Source organism: Passer domesticus, chromosome 5 (assembly GCF_036417665.1).
Source record: "Passer domesticus isolate bPasDom1 chromosome 5, bPasDom1.hap1, whole genome shotgun sequence".
Taxonomy (NCBI): Eukaryota; Metazoa; Chordata; class Aves; order Passeriformes; family Passeridae; genus Passer; species Passer domesticus.
The window spans coordinates 8045939-8071605 of record NC_087478.1 but is presented as its reverse complement, the minus strand read 5'-3'; the positions used below and the strand labels follow the sequence as shown (position 1 = coordinate 8071605).

Genomic DNA, 25667 nt, shown 5'->3' with positions numbered 1-25667 from the left:
ACAGACATGTAAAGTCAGCAGAACTTTAATGCTTGAAATCAATCTCTAGTCTTATTATTTTTTGATTGCAAAATGTATTACCATAAGAAACTAAACACACTTAAAAATTATGCCAATAGTAATTCTTGATTTCAGGCATTTTAACAGTATTATGTTTGATTCTGATTCCTGACTCTAGATGACAGCATTATATATCACAGTTTAGCTTCAAATATCAATGTTTGTACTGATCAATCTACCAGTTTGTAAAGCAAATAAACCTTATGTCAATGACTGATTAAAAGAGGCTTACTCCTTCAGTTAAATGTGCAATTAGAGATAATTTACTGCATTAAAGAGAGAAGTTAATTTTAGGATGCTTTGTGAACGAGATAGTGTTTCCCAACTGAACATATTTCCTACATTTCCAATTTGCTTCATGATGTCTAATTGAAACCATTTATGATCAAGCTGGAAATATCTCAGTAACCATTTACTTTCTCTAAATATTCATAAGACAGTGTGGTTTTAAGAAGCATTTCAAGCAAAGCCACAGTAGCAGCCTTTCTCTATTTAAATTGGATTTTTCAATCAATAAAATGAAATACAGTACTCCTTAAGTTTACTGGAAACAGTAACTTTAAACTTGTGGTTAGCTGTAATCAACAATAACAAACTCCTGCACTTGTCAAGCAGGGCAATGTTTGTTTCCAGTTTTTGGGTTTAGCTACAGGAATGTATTTGTTCACTGTTGATTTAAAAGTAATTGTCTAATCAACCTAGTGATGGAATGTTACTGGTTGTTTGCAATAAAGAGACAGAGCTGGAGCACAAAGAGAGGCTGAGCCTGTGCTTCCCATGCACTGCACAGCATATCAAGTGAATAGGCATTGCCAGGTTCCCTTTGGAAAGTTCTGGCCCTGGAGAGATTTAATAAAAATAATCATTCACAGGCTTTTCATTTTAATTAAATAAAATCAAGTAGTCTAGAAAGGAAACAGTAGATGCAGCTGTCTCTAAAGCCTACCAACCTCACTTGATATAGCTGATGTCTTTTTCAGAAGCAACACAGCCTAAATGAACTAAAAATCCAGAAGAGACTATGGCAGAGGATTGTGGAGTCTGTCAGAACCTGTGTGACTCTTAGGAGTGGCTTTCTGTTTATTTAGCTTTAAGCCCTACTCTCATTCCCTATAGACTTCATCTTCACTCATTCAATACCAAAGGTCAATGAGTGATGACTCTCAGAGACACCCATTAGTAGGTTGTTTTTTGCCTCTTGTCACCATCATTCCTGTAATAGGAAAGGGAGTGGGATTTAATTTACCAACATGCTGCACATTGTTTGGAGTGTGAAGCCTAACACTTGGCTACAGCCTGCTACACAATTTCTCTTCATGCTACTGGATAAACATTGAAAAGACCTCTAAACTGTGCCCTAAATGAGTAGCTAAAAATGAAGCAATTAATGCTCTGTTACCTGGCACAGCCACCTACTTCAGCCTCTGATGTGCTCTGCAATGTATAAAGAAATCCATTAGCACTCAGGAGAGACCTGCTTCCTCAGCTAATTTTTTCCCTGATATTGGGAAATGACTTGCACTCTTCTGTTCCTTTTTCTGTTCCTATGCCTTGCCTTTTTGGGGAGGTGACACTCTAGTCTGACCCAAACACAGCCAAGGAAGAGAAGCATTGGAAGCAAGTGGAACTTAGGGCAGCCTTCCTATAAATCATTGTCAACCTTGCTGAAGTGCTGGCTCTGTGTTCTCTCCTTCTTGCCAAAAAGACACCATTTAATCTTCAGTGCTAGGAGATATCAATGTAATAACTGCAGTCATTAACATTGACTTCATGCCTGTGTTTTATGCTAGTCCAAATAACATATGTGAGGTGTTCTACTGCCCGGAAAAAAATGAATACCACTTAAAGAACTTGGATTGTATCATCTTTCCAATACATACAGCTATTCTGCAATTCGCGTACAGTACAGTCTCATTATTTGGTAAAACTGCAAAACCCATACATTTGCTATACAAAATATCAAATAGGATACCAATAATTACTGTGAATTCAACCATTTTTCCTAAAATGTGATAATTTATTTACCTGTTTTTCTATCCTGACTCAATACTAATGACTTCAATTAATGTCAAACAAACAAAAAAAATATTTTGCATTGATGCCAGCACTGCTACTGTGGTACCTCATTGGCTAAGATGGTCAAATCATATTCATAAAGTTTAAATCCTAGATAATCTCTTTTTTGGAGTATCTGCTTCTAAATTTTGACTTATGTCTGTAAACCCAAGGGAAGTAGGGAAAAATATTAATTTTAAATTATTAATTAAAATGAGAAAGGTCATGTATTTGAAATCATACAACAGGGAGAAAGGCATCACTGCAATGGAGCAGAGAAGCTAATAGACCTTTCCACCTCTCATTCATGAGATTCAGTAATAAATTATTTGTATGCAATGCTTACTTATGGAAATGATTGCTTTTAGTATAAAAGGGAATATTGATTCAGTTAGCAAAGGGAAAGCAACACTGAAGGGAATGTCCAGCAACTGTTCATTACATCTTTAAGTTCAAGAGAGTGAGCCACAAGCCTGAGAGAAGATTAAGAGGCAAAGTGTGAAAACTGGGGGCTGATTAACAGCTGTTAGAAATGTCTTTGCTCAGAGTTAGAAATGTGCCCAATGCTGACATGACAAGGGGTAGACCTTCATGACTGTAAACAAAAACAGCTTTGCAGCACAAGACAATTGCCATGGGTGGGTAGGTAGTTGTAATCCCAAAAAGCACAGGGTAAAAAAGAAATCCTGGATGTTCTGCTTCCCTGAGTTAGGCTGGCATTGCCTGCCTCCTCCTGGAGGCTGTGCCTGCCCTGTGAGGTGGTGACAGGCCCTGCAATGCAAAGGGCACCTTTGACCTGCACCAATGGGTGCCCTCCTCACCCCTCCAGAGGGGATGTGAGCACCTGGCACGGAAACTGCCAAAACACTAAAGAGACACTGAAACAGAAAAAAGGCTTGAGGTGAAGATTACTTGTGATGTGCTTGAGAAAACAACATGGCAATTCCTTGTAGAAGTTAATTATTTGTCTCTTAAATCATGAGTTTGTGATTTCCCCCAGAAATCTGAGTACCAGACAGGAACAGCTCCATACATGACAGCACTTCTATAGCTGCTTGCTGCAGTAATTCCCATTTAATTGCATTTTCAAAATACATCTTGTTTCTTTTCTTCAGTTTATAGCCATTGAAAAAAATGTTTATAAAGTTGTGTGAAAATTAACAAAAAGTATGAATGATTTTATGAGTTTGTTTTTTACAGTGTTTTTTTAAGATGTTTATATTCTTTGTAAATGGTACAGAGCAAGAATGTAGATAAGCTCAGGAACCTGATTTAAGGGTAGAAAAATCTCACTCTGCGATGTCTGAAAGGAAATCAATGAACTATGAGGGTGTCGGATCATTGCTTCCAGAAAAAAACAGTCTTAAGCAAAGGACTTTGAATAATGGAGAATTTTCTCCTTATCTACAAATGCATTTATTCTGATTAGTTAGTTTTATTAAAATATGTCTAATTTCTTACCTGCTCACTGATCTAAATTACAGAAGTATTTAAATTTGATCCTTTTGGAAAATGAGGGGGAATAAAAAACAAGACCCTCCTGAAAACTATTGAAATATTGAAACTATTGAAATAGTGGATTCTCTTGAGAGGGGTTTTGTTGTTGTTGTTGTTGGGTTTTTTTTCCCTTCCTTTAACACTTGCTAAATATCCTGATTTCAACACACTAAAGAAAGAGAGGTTCCTTCACAGGTAATACATTTAATGTTTCTGAATGAAGCTGAATGCATCTGATCTGCCTCTTTCTATCCCTTTTGCCTGGGGTTCTAATTTTGGGACCTTAGGACCTTTACACAATGTTGATAAAATCATGTCCCAACAGGATTATGAAAAATCTTATATAGTTAATCCCACTATTTTCCTTTGGAAAATGTATGTTTCTAGTATTTGATTAAACCTATTGCTGAGCCATTCCACACTTTTCCAGATTGGCTGGAGTATGCAGATATTCAAAGAATATCCTGGACTGTGAAGTCAGGAAGATTTGTACATTAGCAGCAGTCTGCTTTTTCTTTCCAAAATCATTTACATTACAAAGCAGTGGAAAATAGACTGTACTTACTGAACCAGGTCTAGGATAAGGTACTTTTCTTTCATAGAGAGCCCAGTGGTATTCAGGTCCTTCTTTATGAGCATATGGTCCATTGAAAGCTGCTCGGACACTTGCCATGTGGTAAACACATATAGCATATCCTCTGAATATATTGCTACGAGGTAAAATTTAAAGACACTATTAAAGTAATATGCTACATTCTGTCCAGATAATATTATGTAATTAAAATTACATGTTTATGTAATTTTAAATTACATTATTATGTAATTAAAAACAAGTCACATTTCAACAGCAATCAGGGAGAAAACACTTATTCCTTCCTGTATGCTTTTCTTCTAAATACTGCATCCAATGTTCTTCAAAAGTCTTTAATTTATTTGTATTCATAACAGTTCTCCAAGGAAGCTCTGTGTTGTTATGCCAAAATTTGATGCTAGTGTACACAAACTCTAAATTACTTGTTTAGAAACAGAGAAAGCAAAACAGAGTGAACTCAGGTCTGTATGTCTTTGATTAGTGACTTAAACAGTTTAAGATTTTAATATTTTTCCTACTTTTTTTTTGCTTGGAAAGATGGGAACCAACCAATGCTGACTAAAATAAACAGTCCTAAAATTAGTCCTTTTTGTATTGAGTGGGAATGTTGGTTGGTATTATTGGTTAGATCAGATCATTTTATGTTGAACAATCCAGATAAAAATTTCTATTTTATTTTTAAATTTTATTTTATTTTGTTCCAGAACAAGTTTTTAGGTTTTTTCAGGTTTTTTTTGTTTGGTTTTTTTTTTTAAGAAGCATAAGTGCCCTCTATGAAGAAATTTTTTCTGAAGACTGCAGAAGATGATCCAGAAAATTTCAATTTGGTGCACAACTTTCTCTACTGGCATCAAGAGTCATGAGGAAATGCCAGGTGTTTGCAATCCTAGAGGAGCAGATCTGCCTTCTGTTACTAAAAAAAATAAAATCAGGAGAAAGTGGCAAAAGCATAGGTGCTCTTTTCTACCAGTTACATCCTAAACAGTCAGATTTCCAAGCTGAGAGTACTGTGTGCTTGCACCTGAGCTGGGCTGCAGTGGAAAGGGAAAAGGAGGCCACCAGTAACATTGCAGCTGCTGCTTTAGGCTTCACTAAGAAGTTAGTAGGAATTTAAGCTGCTATGTACTTAACCTTGAATTACAGTGGGGCTCTTAAAAGAAGACAGGTGGCTCTGAGATGTTGTTCTTATAAGCGTGCAGATGTGCATATACTTTGATATAGGAAGATGTCAAGCTGAGAAACATTTAATTAATTTGTGATCCAGATATACTGAATCACAGAATGAGACTTCAAGCCCTTGAGTGTTATGGAGAAGTTTTTACATTAACAAGGAAACCCGCTGTGAATAGAACTCAGATTAAACTGTTTACTATATAGTTGCTAAGGGATATGTATCATCCAGCTTCTACCCTTTAATAGACTGTTCGAACATTCCTCTGTGGCTGTTGTTATTTCTTTTAGTCGTTTACCTTGTCGTGTTGAAGAGGCCAAATATCACTGGATTTTTGTTATCACGAGTTTGCAGCAAAAACACATCCTCTGTAAAATTTAAATGCAATGTTATTGTTAAAAACCTACTTTTCTCAGCCTGCCAAAAGAAAATTTATTTTCTTAAAAGCATTATCATATTTTACTTATTTATTCCATTTAATTTTATGCAGATTTTAATAATTTAAAAACAATGCAGTACATAAAGGAGTAATTGGTGATAGTGAACTCCATATGTGTAGAACTTCATATACATTGGAAACAAGACTAACTACCATTCCCTGATAGTGAATACAAGTGCAATATTTGACAGTAAGAGGTTTTATCATGAAGGTATATGGTTTTTTCCATCGTTTCTAGTTGTTTGCTGGCTAGGATGTTTACCTAATTCATCAAAATGTGTATCAATTCCATTTCTCCCAGGCACAGAACAAACTAGTCTGGTTTTGAGGAAAGTTGTCCATTTATTGACGAGCATTCGCTGGCCTCCCATGTCATTCTGTGTAGAGAGAAACAAATGCCAGTGGTAATATGAATGAGTAAGTCTAGAAGCACAAACATCTCTGATGAATTAGCTGCTCATTATATCTTCTAATGTCAAAAGCATCCATTTTCAAACCACATGTTTATTACTAGAATTATTTTTCTGGATTCAGTTTTCAAGTAGGATTTCACTGATCAAGTCCAGGTCTCATTAAGATCTGTGGTTTCAGAAGAATTTTTTAATTCTGCACCACATCCCTGTATAGTTTTAGCTATACAGCTGTTGCAAAACTTTTTTTTATTGCTCATTTTTGCAAACTAAATATACTGAGCACATTACTGAAGTTTAGCTTTGCTTTAAGAGATCAGTGAGGGGTTAGTTCAATGTACCTGGAAAATGAAGCCCTGAATATATCTATAGACCTGGTGCAGCTGAGGCAAGTCTGAGGCCATTATTTACATGGTTTTCTAACAATTTCAACAACTTTAGATAACACCTGCCTTGCTATGGCTGTCTCACCTTTTTCTTGCTCTTGTAATTGCTGGGACTTTCAAGAAAAGGGAACATTTAGTACTACTTGATTTAGGATACATCTGCAATCTGTGGTCTTAAATTCAAGATCTGTGTAACTGGTTCAATAGTCTTGCAAAACTCCTCTTACAAACAGAGATCTGTTTTCCTTAGAAAAGTAGATATATGCAGAGTAGATGCCTCTGTGTTACAAAACCTGTTACAGCTCATATGAAGATGTAAAGCTGCAGGAAAAAAGCCGGTTCTTGAATCACCAGCCAGGTATTTTTTGTATTCACTAAATCAAATCTGAATTATGACATACAGCTGTGAAGTTAATGGCCAGATAAATTTTGGAGAAGTGGAAGAGAACGATCAGTGGGATTTTGGTTTAACCCATAGCCAGAGATAAGACTTCCTGGTGGATATATTGCAGAGTAGGGGGAACTATTAAAATAATCTATCCAGGCATATATTCAGAACAGAAGCCAAAGAATTCCAGCTTGGATTTCGATGCAGGTTGAAATTACAGAAATCCAAGTGGCTTTGTGAACATTAATGTCTGAGGCTGTAATTTGGTACTTTGCATACATGAGATGGTTTTAAGTTATACAGGAGTACATAAGAAAGTTTAAGGGGTGGTATGCTGGTGAGCATACATGATAAATGCCACTTAATGAGGAAACAGAAAAGAATTAACTTGTATCTTGTTCTTTGCTCAATAGTTTTAGGAATCCTCTGAACTATCCCCTAAACTGTATTCTCTACAGTTAGGAGTTTCTTATCTGCACAATCAGAGAAAGGCTCTTACCGCACATACACGTCCCACTCTGGTATATATGGCATGAGTGCTTGTCTCAGCTTCCAAAGCTTTCTCAGTAAAGAAGAAATATACTTTGTTATCATCGTGGTCTTCATTGTCAGGAATCATGTATGAGCCAACAAATTTTGGTTCTTTAAAAAAAAAAAAAAAGAAGTTGATCCAAGTAATTAAAATACTGCCTTGTTTTTCCAAGCCTTAAAATCAGCCTATAGCAACCCAAAAGATAAAACGAGATGTAAGGGGTCTGTCAGTCAGAGAGCTTTTTAAGGGCAATTGGGTGATAGTAAATAGTAAAATAGTTACAAGAAATAGTAAAAAAAAAAAAAAAAAAAAAAAAAAAAGAGGTCTTTTTGGTAGGTCTGTAGAACATGTGGAATAGATTAATGTTGATATATTTTTATATCTTCAACTGACAAATTAATATTCCTTTGTATTTTTGCTAAAGACAGTTTTCCAGTCCCATTCTCTGTGTTTTACACATTTTAATTTGAACTAGGCTAAAACCCCACACTGATATTTGCATAGTAATCTGTGATTCCATGCAAACCAGAAATGGTCTAGCCATCTGAAACAGCTCTGGTTTCAGCTCCTTGTCCCCCCACACCTTTCAGCAGGCGCTCATTGTCCGGCTCAGTGCGAAGATGGGCCGCGCGGTTCATGGAGCGAAACACGGCAGCGTCTCTTCCCCAGTAGTCACTGTAGAGACCAGCAAAAAGTTCACCACCTGCAGACCAGACATCATAATAAAAACCTAAAATGAAATGATTTGGTGATACTCTACATAATAATTTCATTGCACGTTATAAGAATCACATTATAAATACGGTATGTGCAAATGATTAGGCTGAGAGGTTTTCCAGGCATCCTACTGAAATGTTCCACTTCACCTGGAATAATTACAGTTTGGGAATCACTTGCTGGGTGAGGGGATTCTATGTTCAGTGGACACAAAAAAAGGGACTATTTTTCTCTGGTCCAGCAATAAGTTGTTTTCACAGCATAGAAATATTTACCAGCGCAAGGACAGAACCTGAGATTTCATCCATCCTCCACAACTGGTGATTAATAGTTCTTGAAAAAATTATGAAAAGAAAAATTTGGTCTCATTTTCAAAGGATTTAGATGGTACTCACAAATTAAACAACCATCAGAAAATTTAGAAATAACACACTGAATGACAGACACTGTTGAAAAATAAATATGTCTATAGGTACAATTTAATATGTTCAAAAATCAAGCCTATCTCTGACCCATCTTAAATTGTGATATTGGATATATTTTACCTTGGAAAAATGCCATCCATACTTCTACCTTTCAGTTTTGCATGGACACTATTCCCCTTAACTTACCAAGCTTTTACAATAATTTATTTCATATCCATGTGTACTTGGATTACAAATATTTTAGCACCCAAATTTAAGAAGCAGGCAGCTTCAGCAAGCAGTTGTCACTAGGTGGCATCCTTATGCTAGAAAATAACACAAAAGGCATTAAACTGCACAAGGAGAGGAAAATAAATTATTTCCAGTTGAAGGTTAATCTGAGTGGAGTGACACAGCTTCCTGCATCCTAATCAAAATAAACATGACTGATACACCCAAATAATGTTTGCTGGCACTTATAAAGGATTTTAGCAGAAAGCAAGAATTTTGTTTGCAAGTCTCCCACCAAGTGTGAATTTTGTTTCTTTTAAGAGAGACACATGAATTGAATGGTGGCATAATTGTGAATGATTATTCTGAAATGTTAATATTTTGGCAGCTGGGGCTGGCTCCAACACCTCTGCTGAGCTGGAGCTGAGCATAGTTTTGCCTTAGGCTTCATCATATCCAGAATGGTTATTGCCCTGTAAAATACATGGTTGAGATTTACTGTAAAATATTGGCGAGTGAAGCAAAAAGTATAAATTATAGCATCCGTAGAAATGAAGGTTGCCCAAAACTAATAGAGAACTTTATTTTTTAAACAGCACAGAGCTGCTTAAACTATAGAATTTTCCAGTGTCTTTATAACTTGACTTGTTTTAAACAATCCCTAATTAATGAGTTATATTAGTCATATATCCCCCTTTGGGAATTCCATTGGGAAATATGTCAGACTGGTTGGTGCTCATTTTAATTTAGGTGATATGTAGTGCAAAACAGGATATTTTATCTTTTCAGAACTATAATAAACTTGCATAATAAATGCATCAATGTAAGGTAAATTATTCACGACATATTGCCAATGATCAGGATTGACATCTGTGAGTCCAGATGTGCCCACGTTTGAATATGAAGTCTATTCCTTCTGTTTGTCATAGGCACAAAATGTTATGAATAACTAAACTGCTGGTATGGCAATGTACTCTACACTGAAGAAGTTATGACTGATTGTATCTGTGAGATCCTGAGGGGAGAAAATGGAAGTCCGAGTCCTGGAGAGATATTGTTCCATGAAAGATATTTTACAGATACAGAAATAAAGTCTGATTTTTACACTGAGCTGTTACTAAACTACATGTAAGTATCATGTGTGAGCAGAGAGGTCGCTTCACCTAAGAACAGCAATGGGACAGTACTGACAAATGTGGCTGTCAAATAGCACAAAAACATTCAACATAATAGTGAATAATAATTTCAATATATTTTACACTTCTGACACTAAGAGGATCTTCTCTTGTCTTTTTCAATAGTCTTTTGTATAAATGTAAGTTATAAATTTTGAACACTGATAGGTTTTTGCAGGTGCTGACCAATTCCAGATTTAGAGATAACCTAAGACTGAGGCTTGAAGAATTCTGGAAAGATTTCTACTTTTTTCTCCTCCCTTGAAAAACTACTAACACATATCAATTCAATCCTGTTTTGGTTGCAGGATTTCATACTGCTGCACATCACACTGGTGAACCTCCACCTTCCAGTGAAAATCAGCTGAGTAACTTCAGACACCTTCACTACTACTCCTCTCTTCCAGTCTAACCTCAGCTTCACATTAAATTGTTAAAATTTAAGTTTTGTTAATCATGTCAACAGCCTGGTTAATCATGTTCTAAAAATAATAAAAAGTTTCTTCTTTCCTTATTTAAGCAAACAGAAAACTACCATGGACCTCAAAGACCAGTTTTAGCTCAAGTGATACACACATACTTTTCAGCTAGCGTTTTTTCATCTTTTAGCTAACATCTGTTCAAGCTAACAAATATAGCAAACTTCAATGGAGACCATTTTAAAATACCTTCATTTTGCCTTTTATTCAAAGCAAAATAATAACAAATTAAAATACAACCATTTTCTTCTAAACCCTTCAAAATTCCTAGGTGACATCCCTAAACCAAAAGAGATTGAAGCATTTAAATTACTCATACAAAAGATTTCTATAAATAGGCTGCTACCACCTTAAATGTGGCATGTTTTTTGTACCTGCATGAAATTGGAAGGTACAAATGCAAACACAAGCTATTATTCATCAGTAGTCTTTTTAGTGTAAAATGGAAAATTTATTTTATGAATAAAGCATTAGAATGTAATGAGTAGAACACAGACTGCACCTATCATGCATTTATTTTACTGTCAGTTATTACTCACATGATTACTAAAATCAGAAGACTAATTCACGTTTTAGAAAAATTATACCTTTGGCAGAATGAAAACAGAAAACTAAAAAAAACCAAACTTGTTTAACTGGTAAACTAGTACCTCTGTATATTTGTATTTTCTGTCTTTCACTCAAGTATTTTGTCTTTTATTTTGAGAAAAAATGTGTTTTTGTCTAGACTAGGAGAAAAGACACAAATACCTAACTTTTAAAACTGTAAAAGCGACTGGATTCCCTGGATATTAACTTATTCAGATGTACTTTAGGTTTTTCACCACTTGCTTCTGATATATTGCAGGTAAGAATACATGGACATAAACTAATTTCTCATCTAGTGTGGTCTAAGTTAATCAGTGCACAAGATCTGGTATCAAAAATAGTTTTGGCTATTGAAAGCAGATGGGGGAATTCATTAGGAATAAAAGTCCAAAAGTTTTATATACCATTGAGCTAAACATAAACATTTTATTCAGTCTGTCTGCCATCCAACTTCCATTCTGTTTCCTGATGCTGGCAATAAATTAGTTGTTCATATATTGAGGAATTCATCACAAGCTACTTCACTAGTGGGTCAGATAACCTACAATAATGCTTACACCAGCACAGATATTTCATTTAAAAGCCAAGTCATGAACTGTTGTTTTCTTGGAGTGGGTATCTTAACTCTTGTGTTGAAATACATAAAGAGATGGGGAAGAAGAGATTACATTTCTTCCTAAACTAATCCAGCTAAATCTGGTCCTAAATGGTTATGGTGCAAATGATCTTTCAAGATAATGATTTTAAAAGCTTTTAAATTTCTATAAGAGGTATGTAAAGTTTTCTTGTTAGCCTAATCCTCACTGTTAGTCAATGGCCATGCTGGTGTAGGTGCTGTGTTCATGTGAGGGGCAGAGGTGGGAGCAGGTTTTGAACACTTTCCTTAGTAGGAAGAAGGTGCTGACGTGTGCTTTGCTAACAGGTTTGCATAAAACCTTTTCAAGGACATGCACATTGGCTGAACCTGCATCAGACAATGCAGACAGCTCTGGGGTGCAGCCTCCAAGATAATGCTGACTACACACCTGGAGCAGATTTCACTTTCTAAGAAAACTGAAGTGCATGAAGGGCAATTAAACCTCCAAGCATTGGAAGAAGGACTGGAAGACCAGTCCTGGAGGGTGCATAGTGTAGTTTGCATCTCCTGTCATGGGATAATGTCCATCGTGAGCTGAATTCAGTGCTCATCTAAATGAAGAAGCATCCTTCCTTCTCAGTGCTTTTGGCATTAGAAGTCTTCTCATTCTCAAATGCCAATTAAAAGATTATTATTCACTGTGTTTGCATCTAGGTCTTCCAACCTTTTCAACTGGCTACCTGCAGAGACAAAGGACATACATGCTGGAGTTTAAGGTGCAGCATTTTGTTCTGTGAACTGTGTGTCTCTGGGTAGTAGAAGTTGGTAGAATAAAATAGAATAAATGGAAATTCAAACTTAAGATAATCTTCCTTAGTGTTGAAAGTGTATAACTCCAATATTTAAAAATATGAAATAATAAATAAAATAGTAAAATCTTGGAAGAATTTTCTTATGCTTTCAAAATATCATTGAATGATAACTTGAAATTATAGAATTTCCTAATGGATAGCTAAAAAAACAGCCTCTAAATACTTTGTTAGTTTTGATGAAGCGGTGAAAGTTAGTCTGTTTTTTGGTGTATCAGTGATCTGACAAAAATTTTTTTTCTCCTGTTAATCTTGCTACATTACAGAATTTTTAGCTTTGTCAGATATCTTTATCATTTGACCTCCAATACTCTAATCAGCCTTTACCAGGGAAGGGTAAAGGAATTGTTTTCTTCTTCAGATGAAAATATGAGGATCCATAGGACCTCCCATAATTCAGGCAAACTCTTAAAGCTCAGTGGGACAATCTGGCTTCCATTTAAGCAAATAAAATTCACATTGATCTCACAGTAGGAACATGATCAAGTTAACTTATTTACTTAGTTCTCTCTGAGGAAAGGTTAAGAAGGACTTCAAGATTAGACCATGAGGTTTCAGGCCTACAGCAATTCTGTGAGTCTTTGTTCCCAGGCTAAGCTGAGACTGGAATCTGTCAAAAACTGTAGAAACAATTTAGGAATAAGGGTGAGATAAAAGCATGACAATCTGTGCTTCATGGATTTTGAAGGGTCAGACAAAATACAGTATGTTTTTCTGATTTTTCTATGCCTTCTTAACCCACTATCTCTTAAGAATTAGAGCTCTAATTTACTTTTTAAAACAAAATTAAAGGATATTTTGATGAATTCCTACAGTGTGAAAGATTTGTCGTTACTACTGATGATTCTTCTTTAAATTAATTTGCTAATGTAAAGGAATAAATAAACCTAGCATGTAAAAACACAGCTGTCACTCATGACCAATATTTCATCACCACCATGGATACCATTGTAGCTAATCATCAGAGAATTTAGTTGCCTGATTTTAAGATGCAGAGACAAATGTAAATATCAAAAGAGCCCTAAAATCCTCTTTTTTATCCCTGAAAAATAGAAAATTTATTTAATCTTTAACTTCTTTTTCTAGGTCTTTATTTTAATCTATATCCCTTTTGAATGCTCAGTTTCTGTTATGTTTTCTAAACCCAGAAATCCTTATTCTACTCCCTAACTCCATCAAGCTTTTACTATTTACCTGCTGTTCCAGGCTATTTTTAGACATTGTACAGTTAGTCAATAGTGCCAACACTGTCTTTGCTTCATCTCACAAAATGTTTTAAGAAAACATTTTTGAGGAAAGCCCATATGGTTTGCTATATCACAGCTCCAAAGATCCCAGTCCTATAGTGCTACACTTCCCAGCAAGGCCCAGAGGAGCACTATCTCAGCACAGCTTCCTGGCAAGGCAAGATTGAGACTGAATTCTATTTTTGTATCTTTTGAGTATGAGATCAACTCTTCTAACACAGAATCACCAGTTTGTGATAGTTTTGTTAGGAGGCAGCATTGAAATGAAAAAAAAAAAGCTTCTCAAATATGGTAATTTATATAATCAATAGAGCTTGATATAAAAACAGTTAATTTCACATTTTTACAGGATGCTTGTGGCTCAGATACATCTCAGTAGATGAAAACAAAAGTGGTGTAAATGACTAAGCCAGTCATGCTTCTTTGTTTTTAAAGAAAGCGGGAAATGATTATTTCCATAGTTACACAACAATCAATTACCTTCAGAATGACACATGTCATTCAACATTTCACTTCAGTGAGACGCCCTTGCTGTGGTTAATGCTGCCTGGAATGCAATATTAATGTGGGCAGCACCACGAGGATTAAGTCTGACATGTGGAAGATTGCAATGGAAGGCTGACAACACTTTGGTGTGCTGAAGAAAAAGACTCAGAATGACAGATTGACAGGACTGTGAAGCTTGTGACATAAAGATCATTACCAATTAAGATGGAGGTGAAGGAAGAACTGGGGTCAAAAGGGCACCTGCCTCGTCCTCTCTCAAATTTGTGCGATTCCAGTTGAAACAGATGATCCTTAAATAAAATTTAAAAAAAGACAGAGAAAACCATGAACCCTACAGGCAACAAAACACAGTCCTTAGTGACAAGCTTTAACTTTGTTATACCTTTGTAGAGGATTGACTTCATTAGGGAGAAAACACAATTATGGTTGCTCACTGATGTACTAATAAAAATTCTCTGGGTTTCTACAAATCACCTTTGTTGTGCACTGCCCAAAAAGAATCAGAAAGCTATGCACTAAAATTACACTTTTTTCATTTCTGTGGGAGTAGGGAGGAAAGATTCCTCTCTTTTCTCCAAATTATCTAAACATGAAATAGATATCTCACTATGGAATGTGTTTTCCCCCTTTAAACAATTTTTTTCCCAGTAGTTATTAAATATATCAGACTGTGTTATCTTCTCTTCATAGCTTGGAGATGTTTATATATCTTCTTCATAGAAGTATGTTTAGGAATGAATCACCAGTTATGCTTTTCAGAGCAGATGTGATTTCTTCAGTGGATTTAACAGAATATCAGTATAAAAAAATATTGGCAACTTGGTTTAAATTGTCTATATAAGGCTGTAAAGACTAAGAAAGAATTTACAATTTAAATTTTCATTTGCAATGGTACATTTGTCTCAGCTTTCACAGAAAAGCCCATTAATGTCTGATTAAAATATCAAGTGAGAGCACAATATTTTTAATTTAGATATTAACAGAAGAGCATGCCAAAAACATAGAGAAAGGGGAAAATAAAAGGGCAAACAGATAGAAAGCTATGAAAGTTTGATAAAAAATATGCCAAACAGCCATCAAGTGTGTGACAAGCAAATATTTTGATAACTTAGTAGTTCCAGTTCTTTGTAAAGTTTTACTCAAAAGGCCACTGAAATGCAGATTATATCAATATATTGGATAAATGTAACCTACCTGTTCATTAAACTAAGTCTCAGGTTCATGTTCCTAATATATGAGACAAATATTTTGTGAGGCATAAAGTTACATGAAACAGGAAACCAAATCCCCCAGAATTCTGAGAAATATCTGCCTCAGTCTCTCCCTCACAGAGCACATTATCAAAAATGTCCAAGGGACTTTTTAGTTATAAAAATCAAGTTTTATTAGACTGGACTTTTCACATATTTATTAGATTAAGTCAGTATTTGCAGAGAAAAAAAATCTTGATAATCTAAAACTTAAATATTCTCAAGCAAGAGCAATTGCCCCAGAAACCTAATGAATATTCTCTTCAGGTGACTTCACGACAGTTATGCTCTCCTGCAAAAAAAACCCCAGCCTAAAAAGATGAGGACCAAAGAAGCAAAAGGTGGAAAAATGAAAGATAAAAATAACAATAATAGTAATAATAATAACAATGATAACAACAACAACAACAACAACAACAACAACAATAATAATAATAACAGTAAAAGATATAAGGAAAGTGAAAAGTTGTAGAGCTCTTAGTTCCCCCCGGTTGACAAATAATTGAATCTTTATGTGCATTTAATTTAAAACAGTCAATCTTAAATTTGTCATAAGCCCCTTGACTTCAAAGGATTAGTCACAGCTTAATCCCCAGATCAGACATGCTGATGTACCTGTCTTCCATTCTCAACTGTCTAAATCATACATGTAATTTTGTTGCAACTTCTGGTCAAAAAGAAACATTCCCAGTAGTTAGAGAGCTTATACAAAAAATACAAACTCATACAATAAAATAGAAAAATAAAATAAATTAAATAAAATAAAATAAAGAAAAAGCCATATAAATTTTAGGTAATGGACCTAAAACTCATGAGGAAAAAAAGCATTTATAATCTCACCTCTCCAGAAGCTTCTTTGTTGGCCTAACCCTGGTACATTAGTGCCTTGTTGTTAAAGCTGATGTAGCAGAAAATAACTGTCTTGGGTAGAGACTGATGTTGCAGGAATATTGTTTTATGCTGTATCAGCAACAATTTCACATCAGTAGTAACTATTCCCCCTCTGCTGTTGGGTAAATGTCAAACAATAAAGAAATATTTCCCTGTGTGTGGAAATCTCAGTCCCATTCCATACTTTTCAAACACCACATACCATGTAATTTTCAAGACTAAATACTGTAACATTTTGAGTCAACAATGGATAAAAAAAGAGTGAGGTGAACTCAGGAAGGAAAAGAAAAACTTTCTAAAATACTGAAAAAGTACTTGGGAGCCATAATGGCATAAAAATTGCTGTAAAGGAAATATTTCTAAAACCCGTCTGAAGTTATGTATTCTCTAGTTGGGTATTCAAAATAAAGTTACTCATTAAATAGTTTCTCCTCCAGGACCTCAACTAAACTATTTGTCAGTGAGTTGGTTCAATAAAGATTTAGAGTAAGTGGAGAGACAAACCAAGAGTTAAAAATTGATATATTATTCTGCTCTTCCTGGTGTATAGTTTGTGGCTCTCATTCAGTCCTACATAAGGAATAGAAACTGAAAGTTTTCCTGCTGTTGGAGGAGACATGATCCCACCAGATCACCATAAAACACACTTCATATTTTGGTCTTCCCCTGATAAAATGCCACTGGTCCTCGCAGCAGGGAGATGTGGCCAGTAGCGGAGTCTCCTGGTTGATGTGGAAGAACTTTTCATCACTATACACAAAATAGTACCAGCACAATGAAAAAGATACTAATGTAGTTAATAATTTCCCTGAGAAACAGAATTAAATCAATGGTAAATACAAACCCATCTCTTTTAACATTCATAGCACGAATGTGCTTAGAATAGCTAATTGAGTATGACTGTGGAATGAAAATACTAAATAATATGCATAATCTTTCATTGTCCATAATTTATAAATAAGGATTGTAGCCTAAATACATAATCTAGTGTTAACACTGGGGGTAGACAAAAAAGTTGGATTTCAGTGCAATTTGGTAGAATTTTTAAGGGAAGGTCACTAGTTGTGATATAAAGCAGGATGTGTATCTCATAAATGCTTGCAGACACATGTAACTGGCTGAAAAGTTGCTGAAAATGTAAGCAATTACTCCTCCAAGAGAGATTTTCCACCTTCAGGACAGCATGCCAAATATTACATGGTTGCAATAAGTTATTCCTATCACGGGGGCAAGTAACTGAAGTTCAGGTGTAAGATATGTCAGCTTCCATGGGATCCCAGTTTAAATTAAATAAGTGTTGCACATTAATAATCAGCTTTGAAGGCTAATTCCATAATTCTAACCCTCCTTGCAGTTTTTGACATTAAAATCCCCTGAGAAACATCAGAGTAAAACTGACAGTTTCCTCACAGATTATACAGCCCATCAATTCAACATCACAATTTATTTTATGGGCATTTTTCTGTGGTAAGGGTAAAAACTATGCAAAAGCACATATGGAGGGCTGGGAGTGGAATTACGTGTTTCTACATGTAGCTTGGGAAAAGAAATGGGCTTCTGGGTTTGATTTATGATACCAGTGACTCAGGAAACATAATATACTTTCAACTAATATTAAAATAATAATGTTCTTTCAAAGAAATAGAAGATATTTTCAAAGCATCCAACATTTTGCTACTAACTTGATATGAATTGATAATTTTAGACAATGAAGGCTAGAATAATGTAGGCTATACACATTAGTGAAAGAAAAGGTCAGTCAGAGGCATTAAAATTTAAAGACTGAATTTAACTTTCGTTGCAGAAAATTGCTTTCACTAATGCCAAGTGCTGCTTTGCTCCAGGTCAAGACAACACTTATGCATGTGATTAATTTAAAACATATGCTTACTTCCATTCCTGTTCAGCAAAGTACCTAAGCCTATTCTGAACATTATTACAATAGATGTATCTTTTCACTAAACCGGGGACTTAAAGATACAGAGGTTTTAGTTGTGTTTTCCTAGGATGTTATTTTTATGAGAGAAAAATAATTTGATTTTGTGTGAGAATTCGTGGTGTTTTTGTTATTTCATTTTAAATTTTATTATTTTCCACACAATAAAAATTAAAACATATCATACTGGCATTTTTTAAAGAATGAAACCATTTCATAATCTTTAATTACACCCTAAACTGTGTATGCATTTGTTACAACAGTACTCACATGGTCTGATCTCAAGGAGGCCTGTGTATTTTAGTGGTTGATAAAGTTTTTTGTTTTTTTTTTTTTTTTTTTTTGTTTTTTTTTTTTTTTGGTGTTTTTTTTTTTTTCTAGTGTCTGGTATGTTTTGATTCATATTTTTTCTTTTTTTTTCCCCCAACAGATCCACATTTTATAATTTTAAACACTGGCTATACTATTCATTACTGCTCTAAAGCACTGGACAAAATTCTTTCTCAGCTTTAATGGTCTCATAGTTCTTCAATTTAGAGTAAGAATGATATGACATACAAGAGCTGCTTGTTGCTACCCATATCTAGGGGTCATGTAATTTATACTTTTTTGGAAGACAACTAGAAAAAGGAGGTTCATATCCAAAGTGAATTGACAGGGAAAGCATAAAAGTAGAGAAAATAGAGATTCTCTCCTTGTGCAAAGCTATGAGAAACATTCTTTTAAAATTGTCAATAAAGTCACATGGTTCTAGCGTCATATATGTTGCACTCTTTTTTATATTCAAGTAATTCTTAAATCATCAAAAATGGGAGTGTATATTGCACTTCAGTTTTTGTCAAGATCAAAAACTTTTTATGCATTCACTCAGTATTCAACCACCCACATAAGAAAAAAAATCTAGTTACACCAGTGAAATGCTTTACAAACCTCATCTTGATTTCCATTCTATTTCACACTATAATGGTTTTAGTATCAATTCACATATAAATTTACTTTTTTTGCAAATATTCTTTTGTTTTGTATAGTCTCAAAACATTATTTTTCACATCTTTTTCTTTTATACTTATCCTTACATTTTTATTTCAACATAGACAGACACACTGAATACACTGTGCAGAGGCTTCTTTTAGGAAGGATGAACCTTGACTTCCCCATTACAAAAAAAGTTGAAAGATCACAGAACATGTCTGTAAATCAGCAGAAAATATAATTCAGGTATAAGTCTCCACAACGAACATTCAACTCCATGACCTGCCTTAATCTGTACACTTGCCTCATCAAGAGGGCACGTGGTAAAAGAGATGTACAAGAAAATAGTTTGTCCTTGTACAACAGCAGAAAATAACTTACTGGGTCAGACCTGAAAAGGTGTCTCATATTATTTAGCCCTTTGTATTTAAGCAGACTAAATTCTGTTGCTAAGAAAAATGTGCATTAGCATTATCTGATAAATATAGTCCCAAATATTAGCTAGGTGTCTAATTGCTACAAAGCCAACTAATTCATTGAAAAATTACAAAATCTAAACCCAGTGGAATATAATTGAGTTTATATAAATGAACCTGTGCTCCAAATACTTACAATAATACTAAGTTCCTATTGCAGCACAGTGCCCTATTTAAGTCACCATAAAACAGGCATACAGGTATATGGGTGATCAAGACAAGGATGCTCCAACAGGGAAGGAACTTTGCATGTAATATCTTCTTTAACTAATCCAAACATTAATTTTCAAAAGGATCTAAGCACTGGCAAAAAAATCTCTTCTCGTTGTCAGAGGATTACTAACTTTTAAAATTATATCTTCAGCATTCAATCAATTTTATTTTCCAAGACAGATGGGGATACAATATTAGGAATAGAGTCCTCAAAAACTGTCTGCAATACTCAGGTCTCTGCTCTTTGACATAATTAAGATTATTTGGGAGGTAGTATTTCTTCTGAAGATCTGTTTTCAATCCTCTTTACTATCCACTGACATACTGAAAAGATCAATCGCCCTATGGGATAAGAGTGCATAAAATATTATAGACATTAAATCCTCCCTAAAAATTCAGATGCATTTTTCAGGTCTGTGCATTTTATTCCACAGTTAAATGATTAAGACACATTGGGCTCCAATCTGAAAATGTGTTTAAAATCTGGAGCTATGTCAGACTGCTGTCTGAGTTTGCAAAAGGATTAGCAATTTGGGACTTGTGTCAAAATATCTGGCCTAAAGTGACAGAAATAATATATTTTCCTAGCTTAATGAATGTGAAAAAATCTGGCAAAAGAAAAAAAAGATCCCACCACAGTGCACATAGAAATCAGAGGAATTTACCCTTAGCAGCTCACAGTGTTTCAGCAGAAGTGATTGCATTGATCAGAATTTTAGAAGGGACACCTTTGTGTGACCTTGAACTGGTCACATAAACTCATTAAGGGTCTTATGGCAAAGAATAGAGCCATTAGAAATGCTGATTATATTGCACTAATGTGCTAGTTAATATGTATGAAAGTTCCATGGACCGCATAAAGACTCTCTAGAATTAAAATGTATGAGTAGCTGTATATGGTGATATAGTCTTATAATCAAGGGAAAGAGAAGGTAAAGAGAGTCCACAAATACTGAACAAAAGTAAAAGGATTTCAATGGGGAAGTACAGAGTCTTTACACAGGGCCCCACTAACCAAGGCCCTTCCTCTTCCATGGTTTTGACAGGCTACTGGGCTGAGATTGTGAGGGTCATATCAGAGCAAATACCAAATAAAACTCTCTCTAATGACCTAATCTAATGATTGGTATCACAACAACTGGGGACAAAGGTCATGAAGAAATAAAAAAAAGAAGGATGCAGCTCTAAGGTTTGAGTTTCTATCTAGGCTTTAGTAGTGAAAGGAGGAAGAGATGTGTTGGGCATGAAAAAAATAGCTACATTAACCTGGAATGGATTTCAGAAGAACTCATATACCCTGTTCTCCATGGAATGGAGTCTTAGACAGTCAACAGCCCTTTTGCAGAGCTTCAGCTGGGCATGTGCAAATTGACCATTCTGGAAAAAAGGGCAGAGTGGATCCATTGGCTCCTGATGACACAGATGAACTGCTAGACACTTATTTTTACTTTCTATATAGATATAATTCCAATAAGAAAAAATATCAGTTATTTTCCATAGATGGACTATACAATATTAAGGGTTCATCTCATAATGTAAAAATATTAATGAGACATGTTTTTCCTTGCTTTAATTATGATAACACCTTCTTGATTTGTAAGTCTATTCTTCAAACAATGATACAGACTTCACCAGGTGCTGTCACTTAGAAAAATACTTTCTCTCATAAATAAATGTGGCAGAATCTAAAAATCATTATAATGAGAGCTGGAATGTTTCAGTTACCTCCATCAAATTACCACACAGGCAGAGGATTTCTTTCTCTGTGGGACAACATGATTATTTCTCTGTATGGATTCATTCTCCCTGGACCATCTGTATTTAATCTTGCAAAGGGGCAGGTCTAATATGATGGAAAATTCATTTCATATGGCTGATCAATTCACATACTCTACCAGTCTCCCAAATTGAACTTACACTTCATATATGGCCATATTTAGACAATATTCAAAAGTAATGAATGTTATTCACCTCATTTTATGGATGGAAAGCACTTTCAAAAAACCTGTCTGTTATAAATGTAAGAATGACTGATAAGAGCAACTGTGCTGTTACAGAATACTTGACTTTCTGCAGAGCATTTCACTAAGTACATAGCTATTTGATAAACAATGTGCATTTTAGAATTATTAAGAAATACAGTTGACATATATCAAAGCACAGTTCTTATGAGGTATCATTGATGAATGTTCTTTTCCTGAAGGTTTTCCTAAATTTTATTTTTGCTAGAAAGGAAAGATGATTTTTTTTAAATTTAACAGTGATTTAAATAATCACATGATTTCTTTCCTAGTAAAGTTTACAAAAGTACTGAGGAGGCCAAAATAAGAAAGAGAAGAGGTTAATGAAAGCTCAGTTTATGGAGCGCTTGGAATACTGAGTTAAATGTCAGAAGCTTGCTAAGTAGATTTTAATACACCCATACCCAAAGTGTTGCATCTTGGAATAGGGAACAGAGTTTGTATCTGAAGTACATCAGAACACCCCAGAAGATGGAAGTTCAGATCCCTCTTCAGACTGCTTTCATGTATTAGACTCAGGTGCCTCATTTAGGATCTTGGATATCCCAGATACCTTGTTAAAGCTAACACTGACAGGCAACACCAGCAATCTCTTAATTTACCTTGTTATACAAGACTGATAATTAGGTGCCACAGCAAAGCGTGTAACCTAGGATAACTTTGTGCTCAAGTGAAGAACTTTGGGTCAAGTGCAAACTGCTGAAAAGAGATTTCTCATTGAGATTCCATGCCAAGAACTCAGCACTTGAGTCCATGAAAGAGGAATCTCAAACAGAGGTGGGGCAGTGACCTTGCCTGTGCACACACCATGGACTAGCATGTGTGATTCTAGTGTCTGCACTTCCAGAAGATGTGAAAATACTGCAGAGAGTTCACAGGAAGGACACAAATAAGATTGAGGAGTCCTGCTGATAGGAGGTTTAAGGAGCTATATTTATTCAGTTTATCAATAAAAAAAAAAGTGAAGAGGTAGCTTGATCTTTGTGCATAGGTACTTACATGAGGAAAAGATGTGGAAAAGATAGTGGGGGACTTTTCAACTTTGCTATCAAAGGAATATCAAGGTAAAATGACAGGAAGCTGAAGTTAGAAAAAATTTACTTGAATAAGTGGCTATTTCCTACACTAAAAGTAATTAAATATTAGAACAGCTAATATTTAGGTCAGAGAAACAGTGGTATTACCCCTTTTGCAGCACAGCACCTTTGTTGTTTTCTGTGAGCATACATATTGTCTTCACTTATTTAATTTTCTGTCTGAGTTAGGTACCATTTTAACCTCTCTTGAAATGTATGCACATTCAACTTCTGGAACATGAAATGCTTTAACCTAAATGATGTGTGGGGTGCATAGATGTTTTGGTGCAATTTTGCAGTCTGTGGTGTGGGCATGCAGACCAGAGGATGTAAATGAACCCCTCTGGTAAAAGATTTTATGACCTGTGTTGCCTACTTGGCAGAACTTCATATCTGTTTTGTGGATGGTGCTCCAAATGGTGGCTTTTCACCCATGCAGAAGGACACTGTGTCTCTAAGCAAATATTTTCAGGGCAAGAATTTGTCACACATTCTATCTAATGAAGAACTGACCAACACCCACTTCTACTTAGTCAGTGAAACCAGATGTTCCTCCTCCTTAATCCTCTGAAAACAGTGTGGAGATGAGGTAATAGGAACAAGCTTGGAGAGGGATCAACTTGGCAGGTCATTGCTTGTTTTGATTATAAAAATACGTCAGAAACAACTTTCTTATTGTAAAATAATAGATAGAAATATGTCTACAATTTTGTTTCTCGACAAAGCTGGAAGAATGATGACATTACCACATGCTGGTCAAGAGCAGAAGATTTATGCCATGTCAAAGACAAACTGAGATATGACTGGCATATTCTCTCATGACTTGCACGTGAATTCACTTTAGTTTGTTAAAGCAAGAGCTGAGGAGCTCAGGTTGCCCACGTTTCGTTGGTTTAGAGGGGTAAGCAGAAATATTATTGCACATTTGAACCTTGTCTTGGTTTTGCATTGAATCACAGAATGTATAGAAAAATAAGTGTCCTTCCCCACACTCAACAAGATATTAAAGGCAACACAGATTAGAAAGAAAAACTTCCAACTTGACTGAACTGTCTTCTAAGCAAAAAAATACACCTGCTGCTTACAAAATGCAAGTTCTTTCTAACAGGACTAAAGACGCATGATTCAGAACTGGTCTTCCCTGGTAAGGAGAAATGCAATTGGCAAATTGAGGAGCAAATAACATAATAAAAAATACATCAGATTAGGAACACCTAGAGGAGAATCCCAAAAACCACCAGTGCATTTTGTGGAAAGGGTGGCTTAATCCATCAGCCTTCTGAGGTAGAGAAATACAGCTGGAGGCAGTTTACTGAGTTAAATGAGGCACTGAAATGGCACCCTGCCAGCTCCATGTACATATTAAAAATTTACAGCATGTTATGGAGGAAAAATTCTTCATGCATAGTTCTTTCTCATAAATTTAATTCCCTCAACAGGTTTTGTCATGCAGAGATGCCTTCCTCTTCAGGAATCAGCTTTATCTTGTCGCCATGTAGCTCGCAAAAACTTGGGATATTGTTTCTGCACATTGTTTTCTTTTGGAATTTCTACTAATTTTGCGGATCCTATGGAGGCAGAGCAAGTTTTAGCTGTACTTGGTGAAACTCCCATGTGGACTTGTTAAAGGTGTTTTGTGAGCTAGTGAAAAAGGCGTATGGATCATTGGAAAGCCTCCAGGACACTCCTACAACCTGTTGCTTTACCGAATAGATAACTCATAAAGATAAAGCATTACCTGATTGCAGACAGGTCATTTTGATTTATCTAAGGTTCATTAAAACTCACCCAGGGTATTTTAAGCTATACAGAACAGTGCCAGAGTACTCTTTTACTAGCAGCTAGATGTGGTGAAACATAGACTGAGACAGAAAGCACTTCCTTCAGCACTTGTCACCTGCCAAAACTGAGAAGTTTATATAAATGCAAAAGGAAGACACTAAATGCAGGTGCTTCCCCCCTTCCCTGCCCACCCTGCCTTGATGGCATCAAAGTTAACAAAAGAGACAAATGTCAATTTGGTGAGAATCAAAGCAAAATAAGATTTTTTCTGAACTTTTTTTCATCTTCTATATCTTGTTTGAAGACTTATCTCAGATTTTCCCTCGCGGAGTACATGGGAAGGATGCATATGCATTTCCTCGTGAGAAATTTGGGTGTCTGACTGTTCTTTCTTCGGGAAAAATAATGTTTATTTTAATGAACTCACCTCAATTTCTGGATGAAATACAAAAACAAAAAAAAAAACAAACAAAAAACAAACCAAACCAAACAAAAAAAAACCAACAAAAAAACCCGAAACAAAACAAAACAAAACAAAACAAAAACAAAAACAGAAAAAAAAACCACAAAAACAAAAAAAACCCTGAAAGTACCCAATCTTTTCTGACCTGCACTGATTTCTGACATTTGTAAACATTTCATGAAGTCAGAGATAATGAATTCAATTACTGGCTGGCATTTAACTTGCCCATGTTTTCTTGGACAAGACTTCATAATATGTTCTGT

At 35.3% G+C, this 25667-nt stretch overlaps 1 protein-coding gene across 2 annotated transcripts in view; it reads right to left on the bottom strand.

Annotated features, from left to right (window-relative positions):
- SEMA3E (semaphorin 3E) overlaps positions 1-25667 on the bottom strand; it is a 130653-nt gene that overhangs the window by 21082 nt on the left and 83904 nt on the right. For both annotated transcript variants that reach the window (XM_064421863.1, XM_064421864.1), the window contains exons 6-11: positions 14521-14614; positions 8114-8233; positions 7498-7640; positions 6077-6191; positions 5674-5743; positions 4178-4322 (exon numbers count right to left, since the gene is read on the bottom strand). In XM_064421863.1, the coding sequence (XP_064277933.1) occupies positions 4178-4322; positions 5674-5743; positions 6077-6191; positions 7498-7640; positions 8114-8233; positions 14521-14614 (687 nt within the window). The remainder of the gene's footprint in view (positions 1-4177; positions 4323-5673; positions 5744-6076; positions 6192-7497; positions 7641-8113; positions 8234-14520; positions 14615-25667) is intronic.